Source organism: Mobula hypostoma, chromosome 8 (genome assembly GCF_963921235.1).
Source record: "Mobula hypostoma chromosome 8, sMobHyp1.1, whole genome shotgun sequence".
NCBI classification, from domain to species: domain Eukaryota; kingdom Metazoa; phylum Chordata; class Chondrichthyes; order Myliobatiformes; family Myliobatidae; genus Mobula; species Mobula hypostoma.
The window spans coordinates 154,799,374-154,824,982 of NC_086104.1; the positions used below are offsets into that span (position 1 = coordinate 154,799,374).

At 48.2% G+C, this 25,609-nt stretch overlaps 1 protein-coding gene across 2 annotated transcripts in view; it reads left to right on the top strand.

Moving 5' to 3' along the window:
• The window catches only part of stard7 (StAR related lipid transfer domain containing 7), a 54,876-nt gene extending 31,824 nt beyond the window's left edge, over positions 1–23,052 (top strand). Inside the window, exons 4-8 of one of the 2 annotated variants that reach the window (XM_063057146.1) lie at positions 1,645–1,755; positions 9,185–9,267; positions 14,485–14,584; positions 17,313–17,397; positions 20,593–23,049. In XM_063057146.1, coding sequence (XP_062913216.1) covers positions 1,645–1,755; positions 9,185–9,267; positions 14,485–14,584; positions 17,313–17,397; positions 20,593–20,768 — 555 coding nt within the window. In that variant the 3' untranslated portion in view covers positions 20,769–23,049. Of the gene's footprint in view, positions 1–1,644; positions 1,756–9,184; positions 9,268–14,484; positions 14,585–17,312; positions 17,398–20,592 lie in introns of both variants that reach the window. The other variant, XM_063057147.1, reaches the window with a different exon arrangement.
• Positions 23,053–25,609: the final 2,557 nt, after the last annotated feature.

Below are 25,609 nucleotides of genomic sequence, written 5' to 3' on the forward strand. Positions count from 1 at the left end.
CTGGACTAAATGAATGCAGAATTGTAGTTGTCCACCCCACAGCCACGTGGGTTGCAGAAGTCTGTGGACTACTGTTGATCTCTCTGCTTGCCCCTGCATGTCCAGGGTTCCCTTCCTGTACTGAAGGTTGACTTGGTGACCTTGTCCTCAAGATGCAGTTAGCCTTTCTGGAGGCTGTGGTACCTCCTCGCTCGTCCTCCACAACCTCACCTTGGACATCTATCAGGCATTCTTTGCTCCAGCTCTGACTGTCAACCATTGTCTGTGTGAGGGATCTAGTATACTAAGGCTACGTCCACACTAGACCGGATAAATCCGTAACCGAAGCTTTTTCTCTTCGTTTTGACCCTCCGTCCACACTGAAACTGTGTTTCCTCCCCCAAAAATGGAGATTTTCAGAGACGCTCTCCAGAGTGAATAAATCTGAAAACGCCTACTACCTGGCGTAATGTGGACGGGGTAACCAGCTAATTTTAAAACCGCTGTCATGACGTACCGGAACAAATGGTGGCGGCAGCGCGGCATCTCATTGTTTTCCTGAACACAACCTCCAACACCACCACAACGATATCTGACAATAGATGTGTAACAGCCTAATGTAACATTGTATGGAAATACAAGATAACACTGATGCAGACATGTTTTATACATTTAACAGGAGCTTTATTAATGGATTGCTTGTGCAAACATTCAATAGATACAATTGTCACTTCTGCCCAGTAATTCGTTTTATTGCACATGTTAAATATAACAAAATAATACACAAAGACACGGCAAAAGTAAAGGCAAACAAATGAGGTAACAGCAAATTTCACTTTTGCCCAGTAACAAGCCTTATTGCATTTCGTTGTAGCTGTCGTCCCTTTCATTGGTGAAGAGACCATGGCTGTAGGAAATGTTTCTGGACAAACGCGCACCAACATTTTTCCAGTCTGTATCTAGACAAACGTGCACCAAGTATACAGTTTCCTCTTCGTTTGTTTTCTGTGTGTCCTGCACATGCCCAGTAGGAAGAGATTTGTCCAAATATCCATTTTAATGTGGACAGAGGTATTTTTAAAAACGCCTGGTGTGGATGCCTGTCGTTTTTGCGCGAAACCGGCGTTTTCAAAATTATCCGGTCTAGTGTGGACATAGCCTGAGTCTTACTTGGCTCTGGACAAATGTTCCAATTTATTTTCAGAGAATGTATACAGTATACAACCTGAAATTCTTGCTCTCCACAGAGAGCCTTGAAACAAGAAAGCCCATAGAATGAATAATAGAACATTAGATCCCCAAAGCCCCCCACCCACACGGGCAGCAGAAACATTGACCCTCCCCCAACTTGAATCTACAACCCCACCCCCTCCCCACAAGTGACCCTGATCTAGATTCCATCAAAAACTACAGGACTATGGCATCTCACAGAGGCTCTTTTTCCTCCCCAGTCCCCCCAGTCAAGGGAGAGAGAGGTTGCTGTCCTGCAACAAGAGCGGAAACCAGCAACTCGCTGTTCTGACAAGATTGGTTCTTGTCTTTGTAGCCCTGGGCAGTTTTGCCTGGGGCAAGAACTATTCCCGATGATGTTCCTCCTGTGGTTAATTAAGGTGGAGTGAAGCCTTCCTCTGCCACATTATCTAATGGGGGGGGGTCTCCTTGCAGCTGGACACCGAATACAGGAAGAAATGGGATGAGCTGGTAATTAAGCTGGAAGTGATCGAACGGGATGAGGTCTCTGGGTCGGAGGTTGTCCACTGGGTCACGCATTTCCCGGTAAGCACGTTTTCCATCTCTAAAGCATGTGTGACATTCTTCCGGCGGCTCTTGTCTGGTCACCTGCTGTCCAGTTGTGAACCGAATAGGAAATATGAGAGGCTGCAGACGGTGGAATCTGAAGCAGCAAACGAGATGTGGGAGGAATTTGGCGGGTTGAGTGGCATCTGTGGAGGGAAATGAATGGGTAGCAGCAGAGTGAGGCCATTCAGCCCATCAAGTCTGCTCCATCATCAATCATGGTTGATTTGTAATCCTTTTCAACGTCATTCTCCCCATAACCTTTCACACGCTTACTAATCAAGAAACTATAAACCTCTGCTTTAAATATACTTAATTACTTGGCCTCCACAGCCGTCTGTGGCAATGAATTCCACAGATTCACAATCCTTTGGCAAAAGAAATTCCTCCATGTCTGTTCTAAAGGAATATCCTAATCTGAGGCTTTGCCCCGTGGTCCTAGACTGCCTCACTAGAGGAAACATCTATTCTATCTAGGCCTTTCAATATTCGAAAAGTTCCAAGGAGAACTCCCTCTCGCTCTTCTCCACTCCAGCAAGTACAGGCCCAGTGCCATCAAATGCTCCTCATACATTATCCCTTCATTCCTGGGATCATTCTCCTGAACCTTCTCTGGATTCCCTTCCAGAGAATGTTCTTGACCAGAAATGCCAACTGTCCATTAATGGATCAACGCACATCAAAGTCGCTGGTGAACGCAGCAGGCCAGGCAGCATCTCTAGGAAGAGGTACAGTCAACGTTTCGGGCCGAGACCCTTCGTCAGGTCCATTAATAGATGTTGCCTGCCGAGGAGAGTTCGTCCGGCATTGTGTTTGGTGCCCTGACCTGAACGGAAGCTGCTTCCAAGCCACTGAGCATCATGATCACACATGCATGTGCTTGTTAAGTGAGCAATCGTCCAGGGACCGGGCATTTTCATCATGATGGTAAAAACAGATTCGTGCAGCTTATTACCAGACTGCGTTCATAGAAACATAGAAAATATTCAGCATAATACGGGCCTTCCAGCCCACAAAGTTGTGCTGAAATGTCCCTACCTTAGAAATTACTAGGCTTACCTATAGCCCTCCATTTTTCTAAGCTCCATGTACCTATCCAAAAGTCTCTTTAAAGACCCTATCATTTCCGCCTCCACCACCGTTGCCAGCAGCCCATTCCACGCACTCATCACTCTCTGCGTAAAAAGACTTACCCCTGACATCTCCTCTGTACCTACTCGCCAGCACCTTAAACCTGTGTCCTCTTGTGTTAGCCATTTCAGCCCTGGGAAAAAGCCTCTGATTATCCACACAATCAATGCTTCTCATCATCTTATACACCTCTATCAGGTCACCTCTCATCCTCCGTCACTCCAAGGAGAAAAGGCTGAGTTCACTCAACCTGTTCTCATAAGGCATGCTCCCCAATCCAGGCAACATCCTTGTAAATCTCCTCTGCACCCTTTCTATGGTTTCCACATCCTTCCTTTAGTGAGGCGACCAGAACTGAGCACAGTACTCCAAGTGGGGTCTGACCAGGGTCCTATCTAGCTGCAACATTACCTCTCGGCTCCTGAATTCAATTCCACGATTGTTGAAGGCCAATACACCGTACGCCTTCTTAACCACGGAGTCAACCTGCGCAGCTGCTTTGAGCGTCCTATGGACTCGAACCCCAAGATCCCTCTGATCCTCCATGCTGCCAAGAGTCTTACCATTAATACTATATTCTGCCATCATATTTGACCTACCAAAATGAACCACCTCACACTTATCTGGGTTGAACTCCATCAATCAAAAAAAAAATTGTCATCTGTCTCGTCTAGAGGATGAGACATTTCCTGATAGAAGTGTGTGTGAGATTATAAGAGGCTTAGATACAGTGGACAGCCAGTGCCTTTTCCTAGGGTGGAAATGGCTAATACCAGAAGTGATTAGAGCAAAATTTAAGAGAGATGTTAAAGGTAGTTTTTTTTTTAAACAAAGAGTAGTGGGTACGTGAACCCACTGTCGTGGATGGTGATAGAGGTAGATACATTAGACATTTAAGAGACTCTTGGATTGGTTCCTTCAGGTTGTCATAAATGGTGGTGGTAGTGGGGATAAGCTCCTACTACCTCTTAAATGCTCCCAATAGTCTCCATCCCAAATAGCTTCTGACAACCAAGTCCAGCTCCTGGCCTTGACATGTGGCTTAGCTACTAAGCCGGTTGGAATTGTTTCTACCGACGGGAGAAGGGGCAAAGGCAGGTTACTGGCACCTTAAAACCAGTCGCTTCAGGCAGATGGGGTCATCAGCCCTGGTTGGCAACTGATCTCGGAGAAGGAAAACTCTGATCTCAAGCCTCTGCTGCCTTGAGGCTATACCCGCTCATGGGGAAGGCTTTGGGAGTAAACCTCGAGGAAGAATCTAGATCTGGGGTTCCTAAGGCAGTCCTATGTTTAGTTCAACACTGACTGGCAACTCCTACGACGCCACTAGTACCAAACTGTATCGGTCTCTGCCGTTCCTTTGGATTCATCAGCTGCACGGACGGGGAAGCCTGCTACATGGGCAACAGCTTGCTCTCCATATCGTACAGCCCTGGCTTGTGTATCAAGTGGACAACTGGGATGCAACTTTCATGGTTGACCCTGACCAACAGAGGGCCTCAAGACTGGCCAGCGGAAGTGTTGGATACGGGCTCGGTTTCAAAGTTTGTGAAGTTTGGATAAGTACATGGATGGGAAAGCTATGGTGCAGGTGGATGGGAGTATGCAGAATAACAGTTTGGGATGGACTAGATGAGCTGAAGGGCCTGTTTTGTGATTTATGACTCTATGGCTGACTCTAGACATATGAGGGTGATTGGTAAATTTGTGGCCTAAGGTAGAAGGAGATGAGTTATACAGCTCTCGTTACATGCACATGCAGTTCAACTCTTGCAGAAAGTTTGAAATTAATAACTCATCAGTTAATAACTCATCAGGGGTGATTGATAAGTTTGTGGCCTAAGGTAGAAGGGGATGAGTTATTAACTTCAAACTTTCTGCATGATCACTCAAAGAGTTGACCTGCATGTGCATGTAATGAGAGCTGTATCACTTGTGACAAAATACCAAGTTATCAGAAGATTGAGGCCGATAAGAAAGACAATGAGGGAACATTCAGAAATGTTAATAGGAGACGAGAGAGATTACCGAAAGGAGACACAGTTCCGAGTATTGTCAGAGACCAGTTGCTTTGAACCTGAACTGTTTGAAGTTTGATGGACAGGCGATACCCCAGCAGGGGGATAAAAGGAACAGGTTCGCTAAGGCAAGGGACACACACACAACACCACGAGATAATGAGACCCTGGAAGTGCGGTGTGCCCCCACAAGTGGTGGGAGTTTTGGAGGTCTGGTTGCGGGACCGACCATAGACGCACAGGGTGAGAAGGTACGATTGGCGGAACCTGGTGTGTGTGTCCGCCCTTGCCTGGGTGCCGGGTTCACCGCGGAAGAACGATTGTATCCGGAACGGAGGGGTCACAGTCGGTGACCTCAGAAGACATTACAAAGGGCTCGCCCGAAAGCTAACTGCGAGGAACATCAAGGTCTGTTTGAATTGAGAATTCATTCTCTCTCTCTCCAACGGCACGACAGCGATTACTGCGAACTGAACTAAACTGAACTGAACTCTGAGTCACTTGAGACTGATCATTTTACCCCTAGACTGCGACAGAGCTTGACTGATCCTATTATCCTAGTTCTGTGTACATGTGTGTTTATTCATTGCTAACCTGTTGCATTTATATCTTTATGATTAGAGTACTGTGTTGCTTATTTCTTTAATAAAACTTTCTTAGTTCCAGTAATCCAGACTCCAACTAAGTGGTCCATTTCTGCTGGTTTGGCAACCTAGTTACAGGGTACGTAACAAACTCATCTCCTTCTACCCTAGGCCACGAACTTATCAATCACCTATCCATGGACACTTTCTGGAGGTCCAAGATCCGTATGCTCCACGACTGCTGGACTAAGTGTGTACATGTAGGAGGGGACTATGTTGAAAAATAAATGTGCTAGGTTTTCTAAAATTGACCCCTCCTACCATAGGCCACAAACCTATCAATCACCCCTTGTATGTATGATCGAAAAATGGAGGGTTATGTGGGAGGGACGAGATAGATTGATCTTAGAGTAGGTTATAACAGCGGTCCCCAACCACCGGGCCGCAGAGCATGCGCTACCGGGCCGCGAGGAAGCGATATGATTTGGTCAGCTGCACCTTTCCTCATTCCCTGTCACGGCCACTGATCAGCCATTACGCCTGCGAGGTTATGACCCGCGCGTCATCCGTCTCAGCGCGGGAAGGCGATCAACTCCTCGAGCTTGCAAATGACGACGGGCTGAAAAGTATGTTTGACATAACATCTCTGTCGGCATTCTGGATCAAAGTCAAGGCTAAATATCCTGAGATAGCCACGAAAGCACTGAAAACATTGCTTCCATTTCCAACATTTTTCTGCTAAGCGGAGTTTTCTGCAATGAATGCAACGAAAACTAAATTGCGGAATAGACTGGACATCAAGAACCCCCTTCGAGTATCGCTGTCTCCCATCACCCCTCGATAGGACGGTGTTGTTGCAGGAAAACAAGCCCAGGGCTCCCACTGATTCAGCGATATTGGTGCGTTGCAATGATTTTATATATTCATACGGGGAGAATATGTGCTGTGCGTTTAATATCCAAATATTACTTAAAATGTTGTGATGCTATTGACATAAGTGACCTATATAACCATATAACAATTACAGCACGGAAACAGACCATCTCAGCCCTTCTAGTCCGTGCCGAACGCTACTCTCACCTAGTCCCGCCGACCTGCACTCAGCCCATAACCCTCCATTCCTTTCCTGTCCATATACCTATCCAATGTTTCTTTAAATGATAATATCAAACCTGCTTCTGCCACTTCTACTGGAAGTTCGTTCAACACTTCAAGCTCCCCGGATAATTGACTTATCATTATATCCATGCGAGGAAAATATGCGCTGTGTGTTTAATATTAAACTCGTTAGATAAACCCTTTTAGAAACAAAATTGAGTGTATTACCCACTTATCGCCTATATTCCCGTAGTGATTAACACCCCCCCCCCAATGAACAGAATCGCCAGAAAGGATTTGCTTGGGGCGGGGGGGGGGGGGTGGGAGAAATCGGCAGGTCACGACGTGCATGCGCATTGGTGCCCGCGCAAGGCTTCATGGTCATGGTAGTCTTTTGGGTAAACAATGCATTTGACTGCTAGTCCTGTTCGTTGGCAACCCTACCCCCTGTGCGCCCCCCCGGTCGACCGGTCCTCAAGAATACTGTCAGTATTAAACCGGTCCGCAGTGCAAAAAAGGTTGGGGACCCCTGGGTTATAAGGTTGGCACAACTTCATGAGCTGAAGAGCCTATACCATAGTGTACTGTTCTGTCCTAGTTGAGCAGAAGATTTTATATTTTAAATTCTTTATATCATGTGCCTTAATGAATACTGATGCTTGGATCAGAGGCATGTCACTCCTGATTGTGGATGTGTGTGTTTGACACCGAATTGCTTTGGGAGGTCATCTCATTATCGAGAGTGGTGTGTTTTATGTAAACAGAACAAGTCACCAACAGTTTGGTGTGTTTACAGTACTATGCAAAAGTCTTGGGCACATAGCTAGGGTGTTTAAGACTATTGCACTGTACTGTATATAATGTCTTTCCTGTTACCAAATAACACTTAAAACAACTGAGCCAATGCAAAGCGAAGTACAGTACTCTTATTTCTGTTTCCCACCCACCTTCCCATTTTAACCAATCTTCAATACTGTGCACCCTAGCTACAACTGCAAGAAAAGGTTTGTGAACTCTTTGCAATTATCTGGTTCTGTACACTAATTACTCATAAAATGTAGTCTGATCTTCATCTAAGTCACAATAATAGGTGAACATAATCTGCCTGAACTAATTACGCAAACAATTGTTGTGCTTGTCAATACTGAGTATTTAAACGATTGCAGTCCAGGTTCAAAAGAAGTACGTGAACCTCTGGGGTAATGTCTTCTACAAAAGCTAATTGGAGTCAGATGTTTCAATTAATGAGATGGGATTGGAGATGTGGGTTATAGAGGTGTGAGAAAGACACACAAAGTCAAGTCATGTTACTGACAGAGAGTGCTCTTCTCAAGAAAGATCTGTTAAGGTACACTGTGCCTCAAACAAAAGTGACTTCCAAAGGACATTAGAAGAGAAATTGCAGAGATACATGAAGCTGGAAAAGGCCACAGCAGCATTTCTGAAGATCTGAGTGTTCATCAGTCCACAGTAAGAGAAACTGTCTACAAATGGAGGAAATTCAGTACTGTTGCTACTCTCCCTTGGACTGGGCTTCCTGCAAGGGTCACACCAAGAGCATAACGTGCAATGCTGCAGGAGGTGAAAAAGAACCCAAGGGTAATAGCAGAAATCTCTAGAACTTGCTCAAGTCTCTGTTCATGTGTTCACTGTAAGAAAAACGCTGAACAAGAATGGTGTTCATGGAAGGACAGTATGAAGGAAACCACTGTTCTCCAAAGAAAACATTGCTGCATCTCTCAACTCTCCAAAAGATCACCTGGTTACTCCACAATGCTTCTGGGACAAGGTTCTGTGGACAGATGAGAAAAACGTTGAACTTTTTGGCAGAAATGTATATTGTAATGTTTGGAGGGAAAAGGGGGGCTGCACACCAACACCAAAACCTCATCCCAGCTGTGAAGCATGATGGAAGGAGCTTTGCTGCCTCAGGGCCTGGACAGCTTGCAATCATTGAGTGAACAATGAATTCAAAATTGCATCAAGACATTTTACAGGAGAATGGTAATGTAGCAGCCTGTCACCTGAAGCTTAGTAGAAGTTGGATGATGCAAAAAGACAATGATCCAAAACAGAAGAATAAATCAACAACAGAATGGTTTAAAAAGAAGAAAATTTGTGTTTTGGAATGGCCAAGTCAAGAGTCTGGACCTTAACCCAATTGAGATGCTATGACATGACCCAAAGAGGGCTGTTCATGCAAAGTATCCCAGAAATACTGATTAATTGGAACAGTTTTGTATAGAGGAACTGTCTAAAATTCCTCCTCACAGTTGTGCAAGTCTGATCAGTAGCTACAGGACACGTTTGAAGAAGTTATTTCTGTTCACATACTTTTTCCAGCCTGGACTGTGAATGATTAAACAATGTGTTCAATAAGTATGTGAAAGGTACAATTGTTTGTGTTTTTAGTTTATGCAGATTGTGTTTGTCTATTATTGTGACTTAGATGAAGATCAGACCACATTTATGAGTAATTAATGCAGAAGACCTTTAGTTGCTGAGGTAGGATGTGATTAAAATGGAGAGATGATGTGTAACAGTGGTGACTGACAGACTGTCTGTGTCCATCTCCAGTATCCCATGTACTCGAGGGATTACCTCTACATCCGGCGCTACCACGTGGACGAAAAGAACAATATGATGGTGTTGTTATCGAGGTGAGAATTGGCGTACCCCACTCCTTGCTGGTGCATGTTCCTCACTCGGCCCGACATTCTCTGCCATTCACTCTAAAGGTAGAGCAAGCTCAATGGGCTGAATGGTCAAATTCTGCTCCCATGTCTTGCAGTCCAAAGCAGAGTTCCACAACCTCTTTTATGCCATGGACCCCTATCATTAACTGCCTACTGTAGCGATGTGCTACACACAGCGCTAGAATAACCACACGGAGTCGGTGAGTTAGAGTTGCGATGAAAGAGATTTATTCAAACTTCGCGGGCCGCTTTAAAGCCTTCCCGTTCCCGCCCTCCCTGGGCGGGACTACTGTGGGGAATGTATATTCCCAGACCCTTTCTGCGCGCGGGATTTTCCCCCTGCTGGTGAAGATGGCCTGGCGCCCTTTTTGCTGCCGGCCCCCTGCCTGCGCGCGCTGTTGTGAGCCGGTTCGTGTGTGCCAGAAAGTGGGTCGCCACATAACCCCCCCCCCCCCAAGAACCGGCGATACCTCCCCCAATGTCCACAGTCTGGATCGGCCTCTGTTTGGGAGGTCTGCCCCTGCGCCGCGGTGCCTGAGCCTGGACCGGCTGCGCCAAGTCCACATGGGCCGGTTTGAGTGGGTCCACCGTGAAAACCTCCTCTCTCCCCCCAATGTCCAGCACGAACGTGGACCCGTTGTTCCTGATCACCTTAAACGGTCCCTTGTAGGGCCGCTGTAGCGGTGCCCGGTGTCCGCCCTGTCGTACAAAAAGAAACTTACAGTTCTGCAGGTCTTTGGGTACGCAGGTTGGGCTCTGTCCGTGCTGTGAAGTGGGTATGGGGACCAGGTTACCGAGCCTCTCTCGTGGTCTGTCCAGGACTGCTGTGGGTTCTTCCTCTTGACCCCTTGGGGCTGGTATGAACTCTCCTGGGACTACCAGGGGTGCGCTGTACACCAACTCGGCCGACGAGGTGTGCAGATCCTCTTTGGGCGCCGTGCGGATTCCGAGCAGGACCCAGGGAAGCTCGTCCACCCAGTTAGGCCCCTCCAGGCGGGCCATGAGAGCCGATTTCAGGTGACGGTGGAAGCGCTCCACTAGTCCGTTCGACTGTGGGTGGTAGGCAGTTGTGTGGTGTAGCTGTGTTCCTAAAAGGCTGGCCATAGCTGACCACAGGCTGAAGGTGAACTGGGCGCCCCTGTCGGAGGTAATGTGGGCCGGTACCCCGAAGCGGGCTACCCAGGTTGCGATCAGTGCTCGGGCGCAGGATTCGCAGGTGGTGTCGCTGAGCGGGACTGCCTCTGGCCATCTGGTGAACCGGTCTATCATAGTTAGATACCGTGCTCCTCGCGACACTGGCAGGGGCCCCACGATATCCACATGGATGTGGTCAAACCTCTGGCGGGTGGGTTCGAACCGCTGCGGCGGAGCCTTGGTGTGCCGCTGCACCTTGGCCGTTTGGCACTGCATGCACGTTTTGGCCCATTCACTGACCTGTTTACGCAGCCCATGCCACACGAACCTGTTGGAGACCAGCCGGACGGTTGTCCTGATGGAGGGGTGCGCTAAGTCGTGAATAGATTCAAAAACCCGCCGGCGCCAGGCTGCTGGGACGACGGGGCGGGGTTGGCCGGTAGCTACGTCACATAGTAGGGTCCTCTCACCTGGGCCTACGGGGAGGTCTTGGAGCTGCAAACCGGAGACTGCAGTCCTGTAACTGGGGATCTCAGCATCTGCCTGCTGTGCCTCTGCCAGCGCTGCGTAGTCCACCCCCTGGGACAGGGCCTGTATGGTAGGTCTGGAAAGTGCGTCCGCCACTACGTTGTTCTTTCCAGAGACATGCTGGATGTCCATCGTGTACTCGGAGATGTAGGACAGATGTTGCTGCTGGCGGGACAACCAGGGGTCGGACACCTTAGTGAACGCAAAGGTAAGCGGTTTGTGGTCTGTGAATGCGGTGAAGGGCCTACCTTCTAAGAAGTACCTGAAATGCCGGATTGCCAGGTATAGTGCCAATAGCTCCCGGTCGAAAGCACTGTATTTGAGTTCGGGTGGTCGTAGGTGTTTGTTGAAGAACGCCAGGGATTGCCAGCGACCCTCGATGAGTTGTTCCAGCACTCCACCGACCACTGTGTTGGATGCGTCCACCGTGAGGGCAGTAGGAACGTCCGTTCTGGGGTGCACTAGCATCGCGGTGTTTGCCAAGGCTTCTTTGGTTTTAACGAAAGCGGTTGCGGCCTCTTCGTCCCAGGTAATGTCCTTGCCCTTACCCGACATTAGAGTGAACAAGGGGCGCATGGTTCGGGCTGCTGAGGGGAGGAAACGGTGGTAAAAGTTCACCATACCCACGAATTCCTGCAAGCCTTTGATTGTGTTGGGTCAGGGGAAGTGGCGGACCGCGTCTACCTTGGCGGGTAGCGGGGTTGCCCCGTCTTTAGTAATCCTGTGGCCCAGGAAGTCGATGGTGTCGAGTCCGAACTGGCATTTGGCTGGATTGATCGTAAGGCCGAATTCGCTCAGGCGGGAGTAGAGCTGGCGGAGGTGGGACAGATGCTCCTGCTGGCTATGAGGATGTTGTCCAAATAGATGAATGCAAAGTCCAGGTCGCGTCCCACCGCGTCCATTAGCCGCTGGAAAGTCTGTGCGGCATTCTTTAGACCAAACGGCATTCGGAGGAATTCGAAAAGTCCGAACGGGGTGATAAGTGCTGTTTTGGGGATGTCGTCCGGATGTACAGGGATTTGATGGTATCCCCGGACGAGGTCTACCTTGGAAAAGATCCTTGCGCCGTGTAGGTTTGCTGCGAAGTCTTGAATGTGCGGCACAGGTTAGCGGTCTGGCGTTGTAGCCTCGTTCAGTCTGCGGTAGTCACTGCATGGTCTCCAGCCCCCCGTTGCCTTGGGCAACATGTGCAGGGGGGAGGCCCATGGGCTGTCGGACCGTCGTATGATCCCCAATTCCTTCATCTTCTTGAACTCCTCCTTCGCCAGTCGGAACTTGTCCGGGGGAAGCCTTTGAGCGCGGGCGTGGAGGGGTGGTCCCTGGGTCGGGATGTGGTGCTGTACTCCGTGTCTGGGCATGGCTGCCGTGAACTGTGGTGTCAGTACTGATGGGAAATCCGCCAGGACCCTGGTGAATTCATCGTCGGACAGCGTGATGGAGTCCAGGTGTGGGGCTGGCAACTGTGCTTCACCCAGGGAGAACATTTGAAAAGTCTTGGCGTGGACTAATCGCTTCCCTTGCAAGTCGACCAGCAGGCTGTGGGCTCGTAGAAAATTCGCCCCCAGGAGTGGTTGGGCCACGGCGGCCAGTGTGAAGTCCCACGTGAACCGGCTGGAGCTGAACTGTAGCCGCACCGTGCGGGTGCCGTAGGTTCGTATTGTGCTGCCATTAGCGGCCCTCAGGGTGGGTCCCGGTTCTCTGTTGCGGGTGTCGTAACTCGTTGGAGGTAAGACGCTGATCTCCGCTCCGGTGTCGACCAAAAAGCGGCATCCCGACTGCTTGTCCCAGAGGTACAGGAGGCTGTCCTGATGGCCAGCCGCCGTAGCCATCAGCGGCGGCCGGGCCCTGGTGTTTCCCGGGAATTTGCAGGGTGGTCTGCAGCGGCAGGCCTCTGTGCCCCACCGCTGGTGGTAGAAACACCATTGTTCGTTGGGCTCCTCACTCCCGTTGCCCGGTTTTGTAGGCTCTGCTGCCGGGCCTGGTCTGGTCTGTCGTTGGGCACGTGGCTTGGTGATTTGTGCGACGGATGCCCCTCTCTCTTTCCTGGCATTCCACAGCACATCTGCTCGGGCCGCCACCTCCCGGGGGTCGCTGAAATCTGCGTCGGACAGCAGCAGGCATATGTCCTCGGGCAGTTGCTCTAGGAACGCCTGCTCAAACATGAGGCAGGGTTTGTGCCCTTCAGCCAGGGCCAGCATCTCGTTCATTAATGCTGACGGCGGCCTGTCTCCCAAACCATCCAGGTGCATTAAGCGGCGTGCTCGTTCGCGCTGTGAGAGTCCGAAAGTCCTTATGAGCAGGGCTTTGAATGCTGTGTATTTGCCGTCCTCCGGGGGCGACTGTATAAACTCCTCAACTTGTGCAGCAGTCTCCTGGTCGAGGGAGCTCAGCACGTAGTAGTAGCGAGTGGACTCCGAGGTTATCTGCCGAATGTGGAATTGTGCTTCTGCTTGTTCGAACCATAATTGGGGTCGCAGCGTCCAGAAGCTTGGCAGTTTTAACGAAACTGCGTGAACAGATGCAGCGTCGGTCATCTCTGGTCCAAATATCGTTTGGGCCGTCGGGGTCACCAATTGTAGCGATGTGCTACACACAGCGCTAGAATAACCACACGGAGTCGGTGAGTTAGAGTTGCGATGAAAGAGATTTATTCAAACTTCGCGGCCTGCTTTAAAGCCTTCCCGTTCCCGCCCTCCCTGGGCGGGACTACTGTGGGGAATGTATATTCCCAGACCCTTTCTGCGCGTGGGATTTTCCCCCTGCTGGTGAAGATGGCTTGGCGCCCTTTTTGCTGCCGGCCCTCTGCCTGCGCGCGCTGTTGTGAGCCGGTTCGTGTGTGCCAGAAAGTGGGTCGCCACACTACTATCCATGGACCCCAAGTTGGGATCCCCTGGTCTAAAGCTTTCCTCCTCATTGTCACCCTACACGGCCAATGTTTGTGTCAGCTGCAAGCTTGGGGACGTAACATAGAAAGAACCGGCCCTTCGGCCCATCTTCCATGCTGTCAGATCTGTTTACTTTCTGATTGGGGTTCTTTTGGGAGTCAGGAATGGAATGATGAGCAGTATTAGTTCCAAGATTTCAGTTTATTTTGGAGCACAAACAAGTATACAAATACCAAGCAAACTAAATATAGAGCTGAGAAATGATGCCAAGGGGTGTATAGATGCCAAGACAAAGCAATAAAGAAAAAGCCAAGATGGTGCCTCCAGATAAATCTATCACTTTTATAATGAGATAAGGACAATCCCTTAGATAAGAATAAAATAGTCAGGTACCTAATTAAAACAGTTACAACACGGGGGTAATGTGCTAATGAGAAAGACGATAAACCGTTAGTTTAGCTGTTATACCGCTTTCGGCTAGTGACTGTAAAACATACATGAGTTTGTTTAAAAAAAAATACAAATCTTTATAAAAAGTACTATTAAACAAAAATGCGTGGTTTCCAACATTGTACCTACTTGAGCTAGTCTCATTTAAAACCATCTGCTCTGATAGCTCGTGTGTTTTGGACAGGGCTGTGGATCACCCTGATGTGCCAGAGCATCCCAACTGTGTGAGGGTTACATCGTACGAGTCCCAGATGGTGATCAAACCGCACCGATCATTTGACGAGGTAAGGCTGGGTACTGCAGATGGTGTAGGGGGTCCACTGTTTTTTAATATAAAGGTTAGCTTTATTTGTCACATGTACAGCGAAACATACAGTAAGTGTGTCATTTACAATAACAACCAGTACAGTCCGAGGATGTACTGGGGGCAGCCCACAAGTGTCACCATACTTCCGCTGCCAACTTAGCGTGCCCACAACTTCTAACCCTAACCCGTACTCAACTTCACTTGCCTCGTCATTGAAATGTTCCCACAACCAATGGAATTACTTTCAAGGACTCTTCATCTCATGTTGTTGATATTGCCTATTTATTTATTAATTTATTTTAAAAAATTATTTCTTTTTGTATTTGCACATCTTGCTGTCTTCTGCGCTATGGTAGAACACCCTAGTTGGGAGATCTTTCAATGATTCTGTTAGGGTTACTATTCTATAGATTTATTGAGTATGCCTGTAAGGAAATGTATGGCATGTATGTACTTTGATGATAAAAGTTACTCTGAACTTTGAAATGTGGAAGAAAACCGAAACACCCAGAGGAGCTCTCCCGACCACGACATACAGGTTTCTTCCAGACAGTGGCGGAATTGACCCCTGTTCGTTGGGACTGTAAAGCGTTATGCTAACCACTACACGCCTGTGCTGCCCTGATGCACAAGTCCTAGAAGGCAATTAGTGTCTGAAGTTCCAGTGGGGAAATAATTTTCCCAGTGAAATGCCTCTACAAGGGAACATCCTGGCTTTTCCATTCTCTAAGGCTGTGGTAGGGAGGCCTGGGTTCCCTTTTGCGGGGGGGGAGGGGTGGCATCCCGCAGCTGACTGAGATGTGCTATGTGGAATTCACCGTTAAAGGTACAACAAGATGAGATAGTAAGGTACAGTGAGTCTGTCATTGTAGTTGATAATAAACGACGTCTCTGAAGCTTATGGTGTTGAGGATATTTCACATTTTGGTCATAAAGTTCTGATTTTAGTGTCCCGTTGGTGATTTCTTCGAGAATAAGGATTAATAATGTGAGTGGGGAACAAGCTGCCATTGGAAGTGGTGTATGCGGGTTTGGTTTCAACATTTAAGAGAAGCTTAGGATGAGTACAAGGATGGGGGGGTGCGGGTGAGGTATAGACATAGAAACATAGAAAACCTACATCGCAATACAGGCCCTTCGGCCCACAAAGCTGTGCTGAACATGTCCTTATCTTAGAAATTACCTAGGGTTACCCATAGCCCTCTGTTTTTCTAAGCTCCGTGTACCTATCCAGGAGCCTCTTAAAAGACCCTATTGTATCCTCCTCCACCACTGTTGCTGGCAGCCCATTCCACGCACTCACCACTCTCTGTGTATTTAAAAAAAACTTACCCCTGACATCTCTGTACCTACTTTTTTTTATTATTAACTTTTATTGCAGCACCAACAAACTACATTCAATACAACCAGTTGCTAATCACATTTTGACTGTTTAACCCAGCCACCACCAGCCTTCATCACCATCCCCCCTCCACCCCTCTCTCCCCCATCCCTCTCCCCTCCACCAACCAACTGAATAGTAGTGCATACACAGACAAAGCATTCCTATTTTAGCAAAGGATCTTTTAAGTTAGATATCAAATTTGTCCACATTAAGATTGTGTTTGGTCGTGCATCATTTACTCTTGCTGATGAAAGTTCCAGGTAAGAAATGTCCAAAAAGTTCTGAAGCCAGTGAGTATTTGAAATATCATGGGGAGGTTTCCAACGCTGAACTAAAATCTTCTTAGCTGCAGTCAGGCCTGCCAGCCAGATTTTGTGTGTTTTTTCCGTAAGGGAAAAGTGAGAGTCATCATTTAGAAGATGTACAGCGTGGTCCTCTGTACCTACTTTCAAGAGCCTTAAAACTGTGCCCTCTCGTGCTAGCCATCTCAGCCCTGGGAAAAAGCCTCTGACTATTCACATGATCAATGCCTCCCATCATCTTATACACCCATATCAGGTCACCTCTCATCCTTCGTCGCTCCAAGGAGAAAAGGCCAAGCTCACTCAACGTATTCTCATAAGGCATCCTCCCCAATCCAGGCAACATCCTTGTAAATCTCCTCTGCACCCTTTCTATAATTTCTACATCCTTCCTGTAATGAGGCGACCAGAACTGAGCACAGTACTCCAAGTGGTGTCTGACCAGGGTCCTATATAGCTGGAACATTACCTCTCGGCTCTTAAAACTCAATCCCATGGTTGATGAAGGCCAATGCACTGTACGCTGCCTTAACTACAGAGTCAACCTGCGCAGCAGCTCTGAGTGTCCTATGGACTTGGACTCTAAGATCCCTCTGGAGAGCTATGGTCCAGGTAGAGGTCAATGGGACTAGGCAGAATAACCAATCAGCACAAACTGGATGGGTTGAAGGACCTGTTTTTGTGCTGTATAGTGCTCTATAACTTCAATAGTTTTAGTGGTGATAGGATATCCATCTCCCAGTTTCTTAGGGAACAGATGTTTTTTCAGGGGTTTGTTTGCTGGGTGGGGGGGTTGTCAATGTGCCAAGGTAAATAGTTTCAGGATTTCAGAAAGGTGATGAACCTCTAGCTAGTTAGTAAAGTTAAGGATCACAATAGATAGGCTACCCAAAAGTTCAGAAGTGTGGTTTTACCTCTAATCCAGTAAGAAGTTGCTGTTGCCGAGCTCCAGGGAACTTCGTATCATTGAGCTTTGAACAAACTGTGTCAGCAACCCCTTTTTGATCTTTGTCTTCCAGAACGGCTTTGACTACCTCCTCACGTACCGTGATGATCCACAGACGGTTTTCCCTCGGTACTGTGTCAGCTGGATGGTGTCCAGTGGTAAGGCATTCAGGGATCTGGATACCAGGGAGTAGATTGGGAGCTGGGCTGGGGCCAGGGCCAGGGCCTGGGTGGAGACTGAGACCGGTCACCTTGCACTGTAAACAGTGAATCTTCAAATCCATTGAGGTTCCACCATCTGGTCCCTTCTTCTGAAGTCACATCTGCCGCTCGGTAAGGAAGTTGGGGATGTGGTGGGCAGTGAGGAAGGCCGCAGCAGGATCTGGACCAGCTTGGAAAATGGGCTGAAAAATGGCAAATGAAATTCAATGCAGACAGATGTAGAGTGTTGTACTTTGAAAGGACAAACCCGGGTTAGGACTTGCATGGTGAATGGTAGGGCACTGAGGAGTCCAGTAGAACAGAAGCACCTGGGAATACAGATCTATAATACATTGAAAGTTGAATCATAGGTAGATGGGGTTGTAAAGAGAACTTTTAGCAAGTGAGCCTTCATAAATACAGGACCCACTAACACCCTCCGTCCGGCGGACCTAATTCTCATACTCAGTACTTAACTTGGGATGTAACCATGGGCACTGACCCTCATGGGCCCCAGCTATGCCTGTCTTTTCATCGGCAACATGGAACAGTTCATGTTCCAGGCCTTCACTGGTGATGCTTCCCAAATCTTTCTGCTTCATGTGCTCGCGCTGAGCTCATCAATTTCATCAACCTTCCCTCTAACTTGCCCTCCTGCCCTTGGCTTCACTTGGTCCATTTCCGACACCCCTCTCTTTTTCGATCTCTCCAGCTCCATCTCTGGAGATAACTGGCTACTGATATCTTCTATAAATCTACCAATTCCCATGGCTCTCTTGACTATACCTCTTCCTACCCTGTCTCCTGTAAAAATGCCATTCCCTTTTCTCAGTTACTTCGTTTCCTTTCCAAGACATCAGAGATGCCGTCCTCCTCCAAAGAAAGAGGTTTCCCTCCCTCCACCATAGATACTGCCCTCACTCGCATCTCTTCCATTTTCCTTTCCCTATCCTCCGCTTTCTGAATGGATTGCTCCCTCCATGATTCCCTTGTCCATTGATCCCTCCGCACTAATCCCCCTCTAGGGACTTATCCCTGGAAGAGGAAAAAGTGCTACACCTGCCCATTCACCTCCTCCCTCACCTCCATTTAGGGCCCAAGCAGTCCTTCTAGGTGAGGTAGTGCTTCACTCGTGAATCTGTTGGGGCCATTGCAGCCTCCTCTTTATTGATGAGACCTGACTTAGAATGGGGGACCGCTTTGTTGCACACCTGCTTAATGGTATTGGTCCATGGCATAAAAAAGGTTGGGTCCCCTGGTCTAGATGTTGACTGTCCATATCCCACCGTAAATGTTGCCCGACCCACCATGTTCCACCAGCACTGTGGAGCTTTTAGGGAGTCCTGCCGAAGGGTTTCGGCCCGAAATGTCGACTGTACTTTTTTCCGTAGATGCCGCCTGGTCTCCAGCATTATGCAAGGAGTCTGCAGACCCCAGGTTGGGAACCCCTCAGGCAGCATCTGTGGAGGGAAAGGGATGGTCAACGCTTTTGGATAGTTCTCGCATTCAACCCAAAATGTGAGCTTTCCTCCTCTTCCACAGATGCTGCCTGAGTTCCTCCAGCACTTCGCTTTATCGGCATCCTTCAGGCAGTGGCGCAGGGTCATCCAGATCCTCAGCTGAGGACCGCATGTTGCCCGGTCTGCTAGTCTACTGTTTTTATTGGTGTCTAGGGATTGTGTGCATCCACCCGTGTGAAAGCTCCAGTTTGATATCTCCGTCTCTGAGAGTGAGATGCACTGACAGTGCTGTGTTCCCTGTGTAAGGCCCCTCAGCAGGATTGAACCCACAACCGCTGAAAGCTGAGGTGAGGGTGCAAACAAAACGGCTGTCTATGGCAATGAAGTGCACAGGTTCACGACATTCTACCCTGGCTAAGGAAATTTTGTAAGAAGGTGGAGCAGAATCCATCGAGTTTGTACCGCCATTCCATCATGGCTGATTTATTTTCCTTCTCAACCCCAATTTTCCAGCCGTCTCTCTGCCCTGACTAATCAACAACCAATCAGTCTCTGCTCTAAATATGACCAATGACATGGCTTTCACAGCCGTCTGTGGCAATGAATTCCACATGTTCACCACCCCGGCATAAGAAACTCCTCCTCAGTTCTGTTCTAACAGGATGTCCTTGTATTCCAAGTCTGTGCCCTCTGGTCCTAGACTCCCCCCACTATTGGAAATATTCTCTCCACGTTCGCTCTTTCTAGGACTTTCAACATAAAAATAACACTAGTTGAAGTTGAGAAAGGAAAAGTAGTACAGGCAAGGGTGGTATGAGGGATTTTCAGGACGGTTCAAGAACCTGATGGCGATGGGTTTGATCTTGAGGTGGGGGTCCAAGTTCCTGTACCTTCTGCCTGAGGGCAGCAGCAAGAAGAGAGCATGGTCCGGATGCTGGTGGTTTCCCTGATAATGGAGGTCACCCTGAGACCTCACCTGGTGTAGGTGTCCTGGATGGAGGGGAGAGCACTCTGCTAGCCTGCAGGTCACCCTTGGGCAAGGTGTAGCACCTGCTTACAACCCCCCCTCCCCCCCAACTGATCAGAGTCACGTGAAACCATGGAGCAGGTGGTGCATATCACAAGTCCTGGTTATGTGACCACCGACGCCAGACAGACAATCTCTGAGCAGTATTGATAATGGCTGGGGTTACCCAGAAGAAGGCAATAGCAAACCACTTCTGTAGAAAATTTGCCAAGAACAATCATGGACATGGAAAGACCGTGGTCGCCCACGTCATAATGACACGGCACCTGATGATCTTCTACCTGATGGCAGCGTTGGGGAGCGGGCATGGCCTGGATGGTGGGAGTTCTTGATGATTAAGGTCACCTTCCTCAAGATTCATGTCTTATGTAGATGTCCTGGGTAGTGAGGAGAGCTGTCCTCGTTATGGAGCACAGTGGCCTGTTACGATCCCATGCATTGGAATTTCCATTCCAGGTTGTGATGCAGTCAGTCAGAATGCTTTGCATTGGGTATCTGTGGAAGTTTGTCAGAGACGTACACAGCCAAGGTATAAATGCAATGGAAAATTGACTTTGCCTGTAGTAGTCATTGGGTGGGGAGAGCTGACCTGGTGGTGGATCTGGCTGAGTTCACCACTCGGGGGGCCACGGGCTGATACCTGATGCGTTGCTGGTTCCTCCACAGGGATGCCCGACTTCCTGGAGAAGTTGCACACGGCGGCGGTCCGAGCAAAGAACATGGAGATCAGAGTGAAGGACTACCTGACCACCAGGAGCCTCGACGGCGTTGAGGCGAAGCCGGTGCAGCACTGCGAGCGCCAGGAGAGCTCCTGCCCCTCACAGCAGATGGACTACGCGTAGGGCCCACCCAGACCAAACGGGGGTGGGGGGGAGTGTGGTGAGGTGCCCCGAAACTGGCATTACTCTAATGGAGGCCAACTACTCTTCCGAGATGCGCACGGACTCCTCAACATCTGATGGCTTCTGACAGCACGGCGTCAGTGTGAAGTGGAACAAAGTTGCATTGCCTGCAAAACTTGAAATATTAGAAATAACACACTGACACCTGCTGCTTCTGAAATGGAAAGTTAGACCACTGTGTCGGGATCCTGACTATTCGAAACGCTTCAGTTGAGTTACCAGCCTGAGCTTGCTTATTCATTTAGAGCCGTTTCGGGTGGTTTTGATACAGAGAGGAGGGTGGTGTGGGAGGAGGAAGTTGTTTGCCTGTAATGTGTGGGCTTTGCTGTGTTTTGGAATAGTGCACAGGTCTGTGTTCTGTGCTTTGCCCTGGTCTCGTGCTGGCCTGCTCTTCGTCATCACTCAGCATTTTTTTAATAAGCAGATTAATTCTCCCAGGAAGCTCTTGGTTGCTACTGAATCTCACCAGAAAGTTCTGGTTCATATATTGGGTGAAGAATTTTCAAATAAAAGTCTGTTTTGTAAGGATCTCAACGTTGAAGACGGGCATTCTTCATGATTGTATTAGTGTATGTGCTTATGGTTCTCATCTTCTGTCTTTCACTCTTGCCCTCTCTCCATCTCTCTCTCTCTCTCTCTCTCTCTCTCTCTCTCACCTTCTGCTCTGCCTCTCCGTTTCCTCCTTCCCATCTGTCTCCCTCCCTCGCTCACCCTCTCCTCCTATTTGTCTGTTTCTCTCCTTTGCTTGTCCTCTTGCTCATCCTGTCGCTTGTGCGTGTGTATAATATATATTTCTTCCTCTCCTTTTCTCATTCCCCATTTTCCCCTCTGTGTGTGTGTGTGTGTGTGTGTGTGTGTCCTCCCTCCTCACACTGTGCATCTCTCCAACTCCTACCCAGTGGTGTTACTGAGTTGGTACTCTGCGCCCTCAGTGGTGGGGGCTTCTGTGGAATGCTGACACATTACTGGGGCCAGATCACTACCTGGAGCATGGATTCCCAGGCTGGTCCCTCGGTTAATGGTAGGGGTCCACGGCATGAAACTGGTCGGGAACCCTGACCCACAGTGGATTGGGATAAGGCACCAAGCTCGCATAAGAAGAATGGGTTTACCATCACAGGTCCAGTTGACATCTGGGGAAGAGGTGGGGAGCAGAGATCCAATCCTATCTGCCCCGGCTGGGCTTTAAGGGGGCCAAACACATGATGTTATTTCTGCACGACATAGACCTGGTGGGCCAAAGTGTCGTCTCTGGCAACTCAAACTCTATTTCCATTCCCCACTCTTTCCTTGTAACCTGTTTTCCCCCTTAATTCTACTACGCACCCACGCATTTGAGGCACTTGCAGCAGCCAGCCATGCTCTCAGCCTGTCTTTAAGGGGGAATGGGAGCATCGAAGAAAATCCTCAGGGTACTTGGGAGAACATGCAAACTGCACGGAGAGCAGCCGAGGTCAGGACTGAACCCGGGTTACTGTGAGGCATTAACACTACCCACTGGGTCATGTAGATGACCACTTCACCTCCATTCAGCTGTGACCAGTACCTGTGTGAAAACAGAAAATCCAGGGAACACTCAGCTGGTCAGGCAGTATAGGAACAGAATTATGTTCCAGCTTAATGTCCCTTCCTGCCTTGAAGCCCTGAGGAAGGGTTGCAGCCCAAGACATCGACTGTCTATTAACTTCCACAGATGCTGCCTGATCTGAGCTCCTCTAGCGTTTTGTGTGTGCGGCCTTGTATTTGCGCCTGCTTTGTGCATTGGCTAAATTAATGGCAATGCCGCCTTCCCACCAGGAGATGGGGCTGTTGTGTTTGTTATGCCTTGAGATTGCTTTCCGTTTGTCAAGGGAGTGAGTCGAAGAGCTGCAGGGTAATGTTGCAGCCCTATGTAAAAAAAACACAACCCTGATTAGATCACACCAAGTATTGTTCAGTTCCAGTTACCTCATTATAGGAAATATGTGGAAGCTTTAGAGAGGGTGCAGAGGAGACTTACTGTCTGGATTAGTGAGTATGTCTGTTGAGGATAGGAGGATGAGGTGACTTGATAAAGCTGTACAAAATGATGAGAGGCATAGATAGTGAACAGCCTGAGACACCAAAAATATGGAACTTAAAACTTTATACCACAGTGTTGTGCTGACCTTTTAACCTACTCTTAAGATCAAACTAGCCTCTGGTTATCCACTTGGTCTGTGCCTCATCATCTTGTACATCTCTGTCAACACTGGGGGGGATGGGGGGGAAGCAATTTACAGTGACCCACTAACCTACCAACTGGCATGTCTTTGGGACGTTGCAGGAAACCAGGGAGAAACCTATGCTGTCACAGGGAGAAACAATTAAAGATTGCCTTGTCACATATTCGTCGAATCACACTTGCTGGGGCAGCCCGCAAGTGTTGTCACATTTCCAGTGCCAACATTATGCTCACACATTAACCAACCCTAACTCATATGTCTTTAGAATGTGGGAGGAAACCAGAGCACCAAGGGAAACCATGTGGTGACAGGGAGAAAGTACAAACTCCTTGCAGACTGTGGCAGGAATTGGATCCTGATTGCTGAACAGCAGCAGCCGAGGTTGGAATCAAATCCGTGTCTCTGGTCCAGTGAAGCAGTGTCTCTACCAGCTGTTCCTTATTGTGCTGTCCTGTGCCTGTGGTTTGTTGCTGCACACTTCTCCAGCTCGGCCTCTTGTTCATTCACCCTGCGATTCCAGTGATGTCTCCTTTCTCCTCTGTATTTCACTCTTGTGCCCAATACGTCTGGTGTTCGGGACAGAGTCGATCAACCCTTCCCCATCACCAGAGGGTTTCAGAATCAGGATTATTGTCACTGACACACGTTGTGGTTTGTTGTTTTGCGGCAGTAGTACAGTGCAATACATAAAATGCCCTCTAAATTGCAACAAGAGGAAAAATGTGTTCTTCCATACTACTCCCACAAAAGAACACATTTCATGACATGTCAGTGATAATACACCTGATGTAAATTAAATAGTACAAACATGGTGAGGTAGTGTTCATAGTTTTATTGTTTCTTCAGAAATCTGATGGTAGAGGGAACGAAGCTGTTCCTAAAATGTTGAGTGTCTTCAGGTTCCTTTACCACCACTTTGATGGTAGCAATGATGACCTTGATGGTAGGGAACTGAGTGCCCATGATGGGGGTGGCTGAGTTCATAACCCTCTGCAGCTTCTTCCGATCCTGTGCAGTGCCGCTTGCATACCGGATGGTGATACTGCTCCCAGGGCATTAAAACTACTTTTTGTTGGAAGTCAAATCTCTGCTTCCTCAAAAACCCAGAGCTTTGTAAGGGTAGTTATTTCAAGCTGTGCTCCAACCATTAATTGTGCACCTCAGCCTCATAGTTGGTTCAGTTATTGTAGTGTTGTCCTGTCTGCCTGCCAGTTGCTCTGCCTAAAGCTGTGTGAAGGGATGAGGGTATCTGATGTAAGGATTCCATGTTTTCTAATAGTATAATCTCTCTCTTCTGTTGTGAGAAATTCTAAATGCTGTACTTGTTGCAAGCAAGCACATTCCTACACAAGACATTTTCTGCAGTTGACACTACCTTGCACTGATGGCCATGCTGTGTACCATTGTGAATGTTGGACAACAGAATCATAATCAGGTTTATTATCACTGATACGCTGTGAAATTTGCTGTTTTGTGGCAGCACAACAATGCAAGTTACAATGACAAATTTTATTTTTCAAAAGAGTGGTGCAATAAGTGCGGCCGTGATTGTGCATCGTTTAGAAATTGATGGCAGAGGAGACGAAGCTATCCCTAAAACAGAGCATGTGTCCTCAAGACTCCTGTGCCTCGTTCCTTGATGGTAGCAATGAGAAGCTGGCATGTCCTGGATGGACGACTAATATTTCCATCTTGTGTTCTCATTGTTCCTGTCCCATCTTGTTCTTGATGTCCTTCATGTGGACCATGAGACTGAGTTAAAACACTCGCTACTCTCCTCGCTCCTCCTCCCCAGCGCACACACACCCCTCGGAGGATGCCCTTGTGTCACCATCTCTGGACGTGAAGTTGGAATCCAGTAACTCAACCATTTTGTACTGTTTAAAGACACTGATTTTGTTTGATAATTCATTTTTAAATCTGCCTTTTTGTGTGCAGGTAAATGTAAAGAGAATGACACTCCACTGAAAATGGTCATTTGTTCTGTATCTCTTTGTTAGCTTTCAGTTGTTCCCCAGTAAATCTCATCTTTTTAATTCACTGCCTTGTTTACAACTAATATCTTCATCTTGTGTACCTTTAACATCCACTTCCCCATTTTGTTCTGTGCTCAGCAGAAGCCAGGGAGACCAGGCTATCAATACAATTGGATACATTGGTTTTGGTCTACCCGATGTGAGGAATGGAACTTCACAAGTCACAGGACCTGTTTATTTAGACATTCTTCCAGCCCAATGGGTGCAATGTCTGGCAACCCACCTATTTGACACCAGCCTAATTACAATGACCAATTAACCTACTAACCGGATCACTTTGGAATGAGGGAGGAAACCCACATGGTCAGAGGGAGAATATACAAGCTCCTCACAGATGGTACCAGAATTGAACTCTGAACTCCAATGCCCCAAGTTGTAATAGTGCTGGGGAAACCACATCTCTACTGGCTGACTACAAATGGTAAAAATGCACACTTAACTCTTGTACAAAATCTCCACCATGGATAAAAAGAAAATCTCATGTGAGAAATTTCAAGGCTGGCATTTGCTCTGAAGGGTTAATTTTTAAAAAATGGAAAGA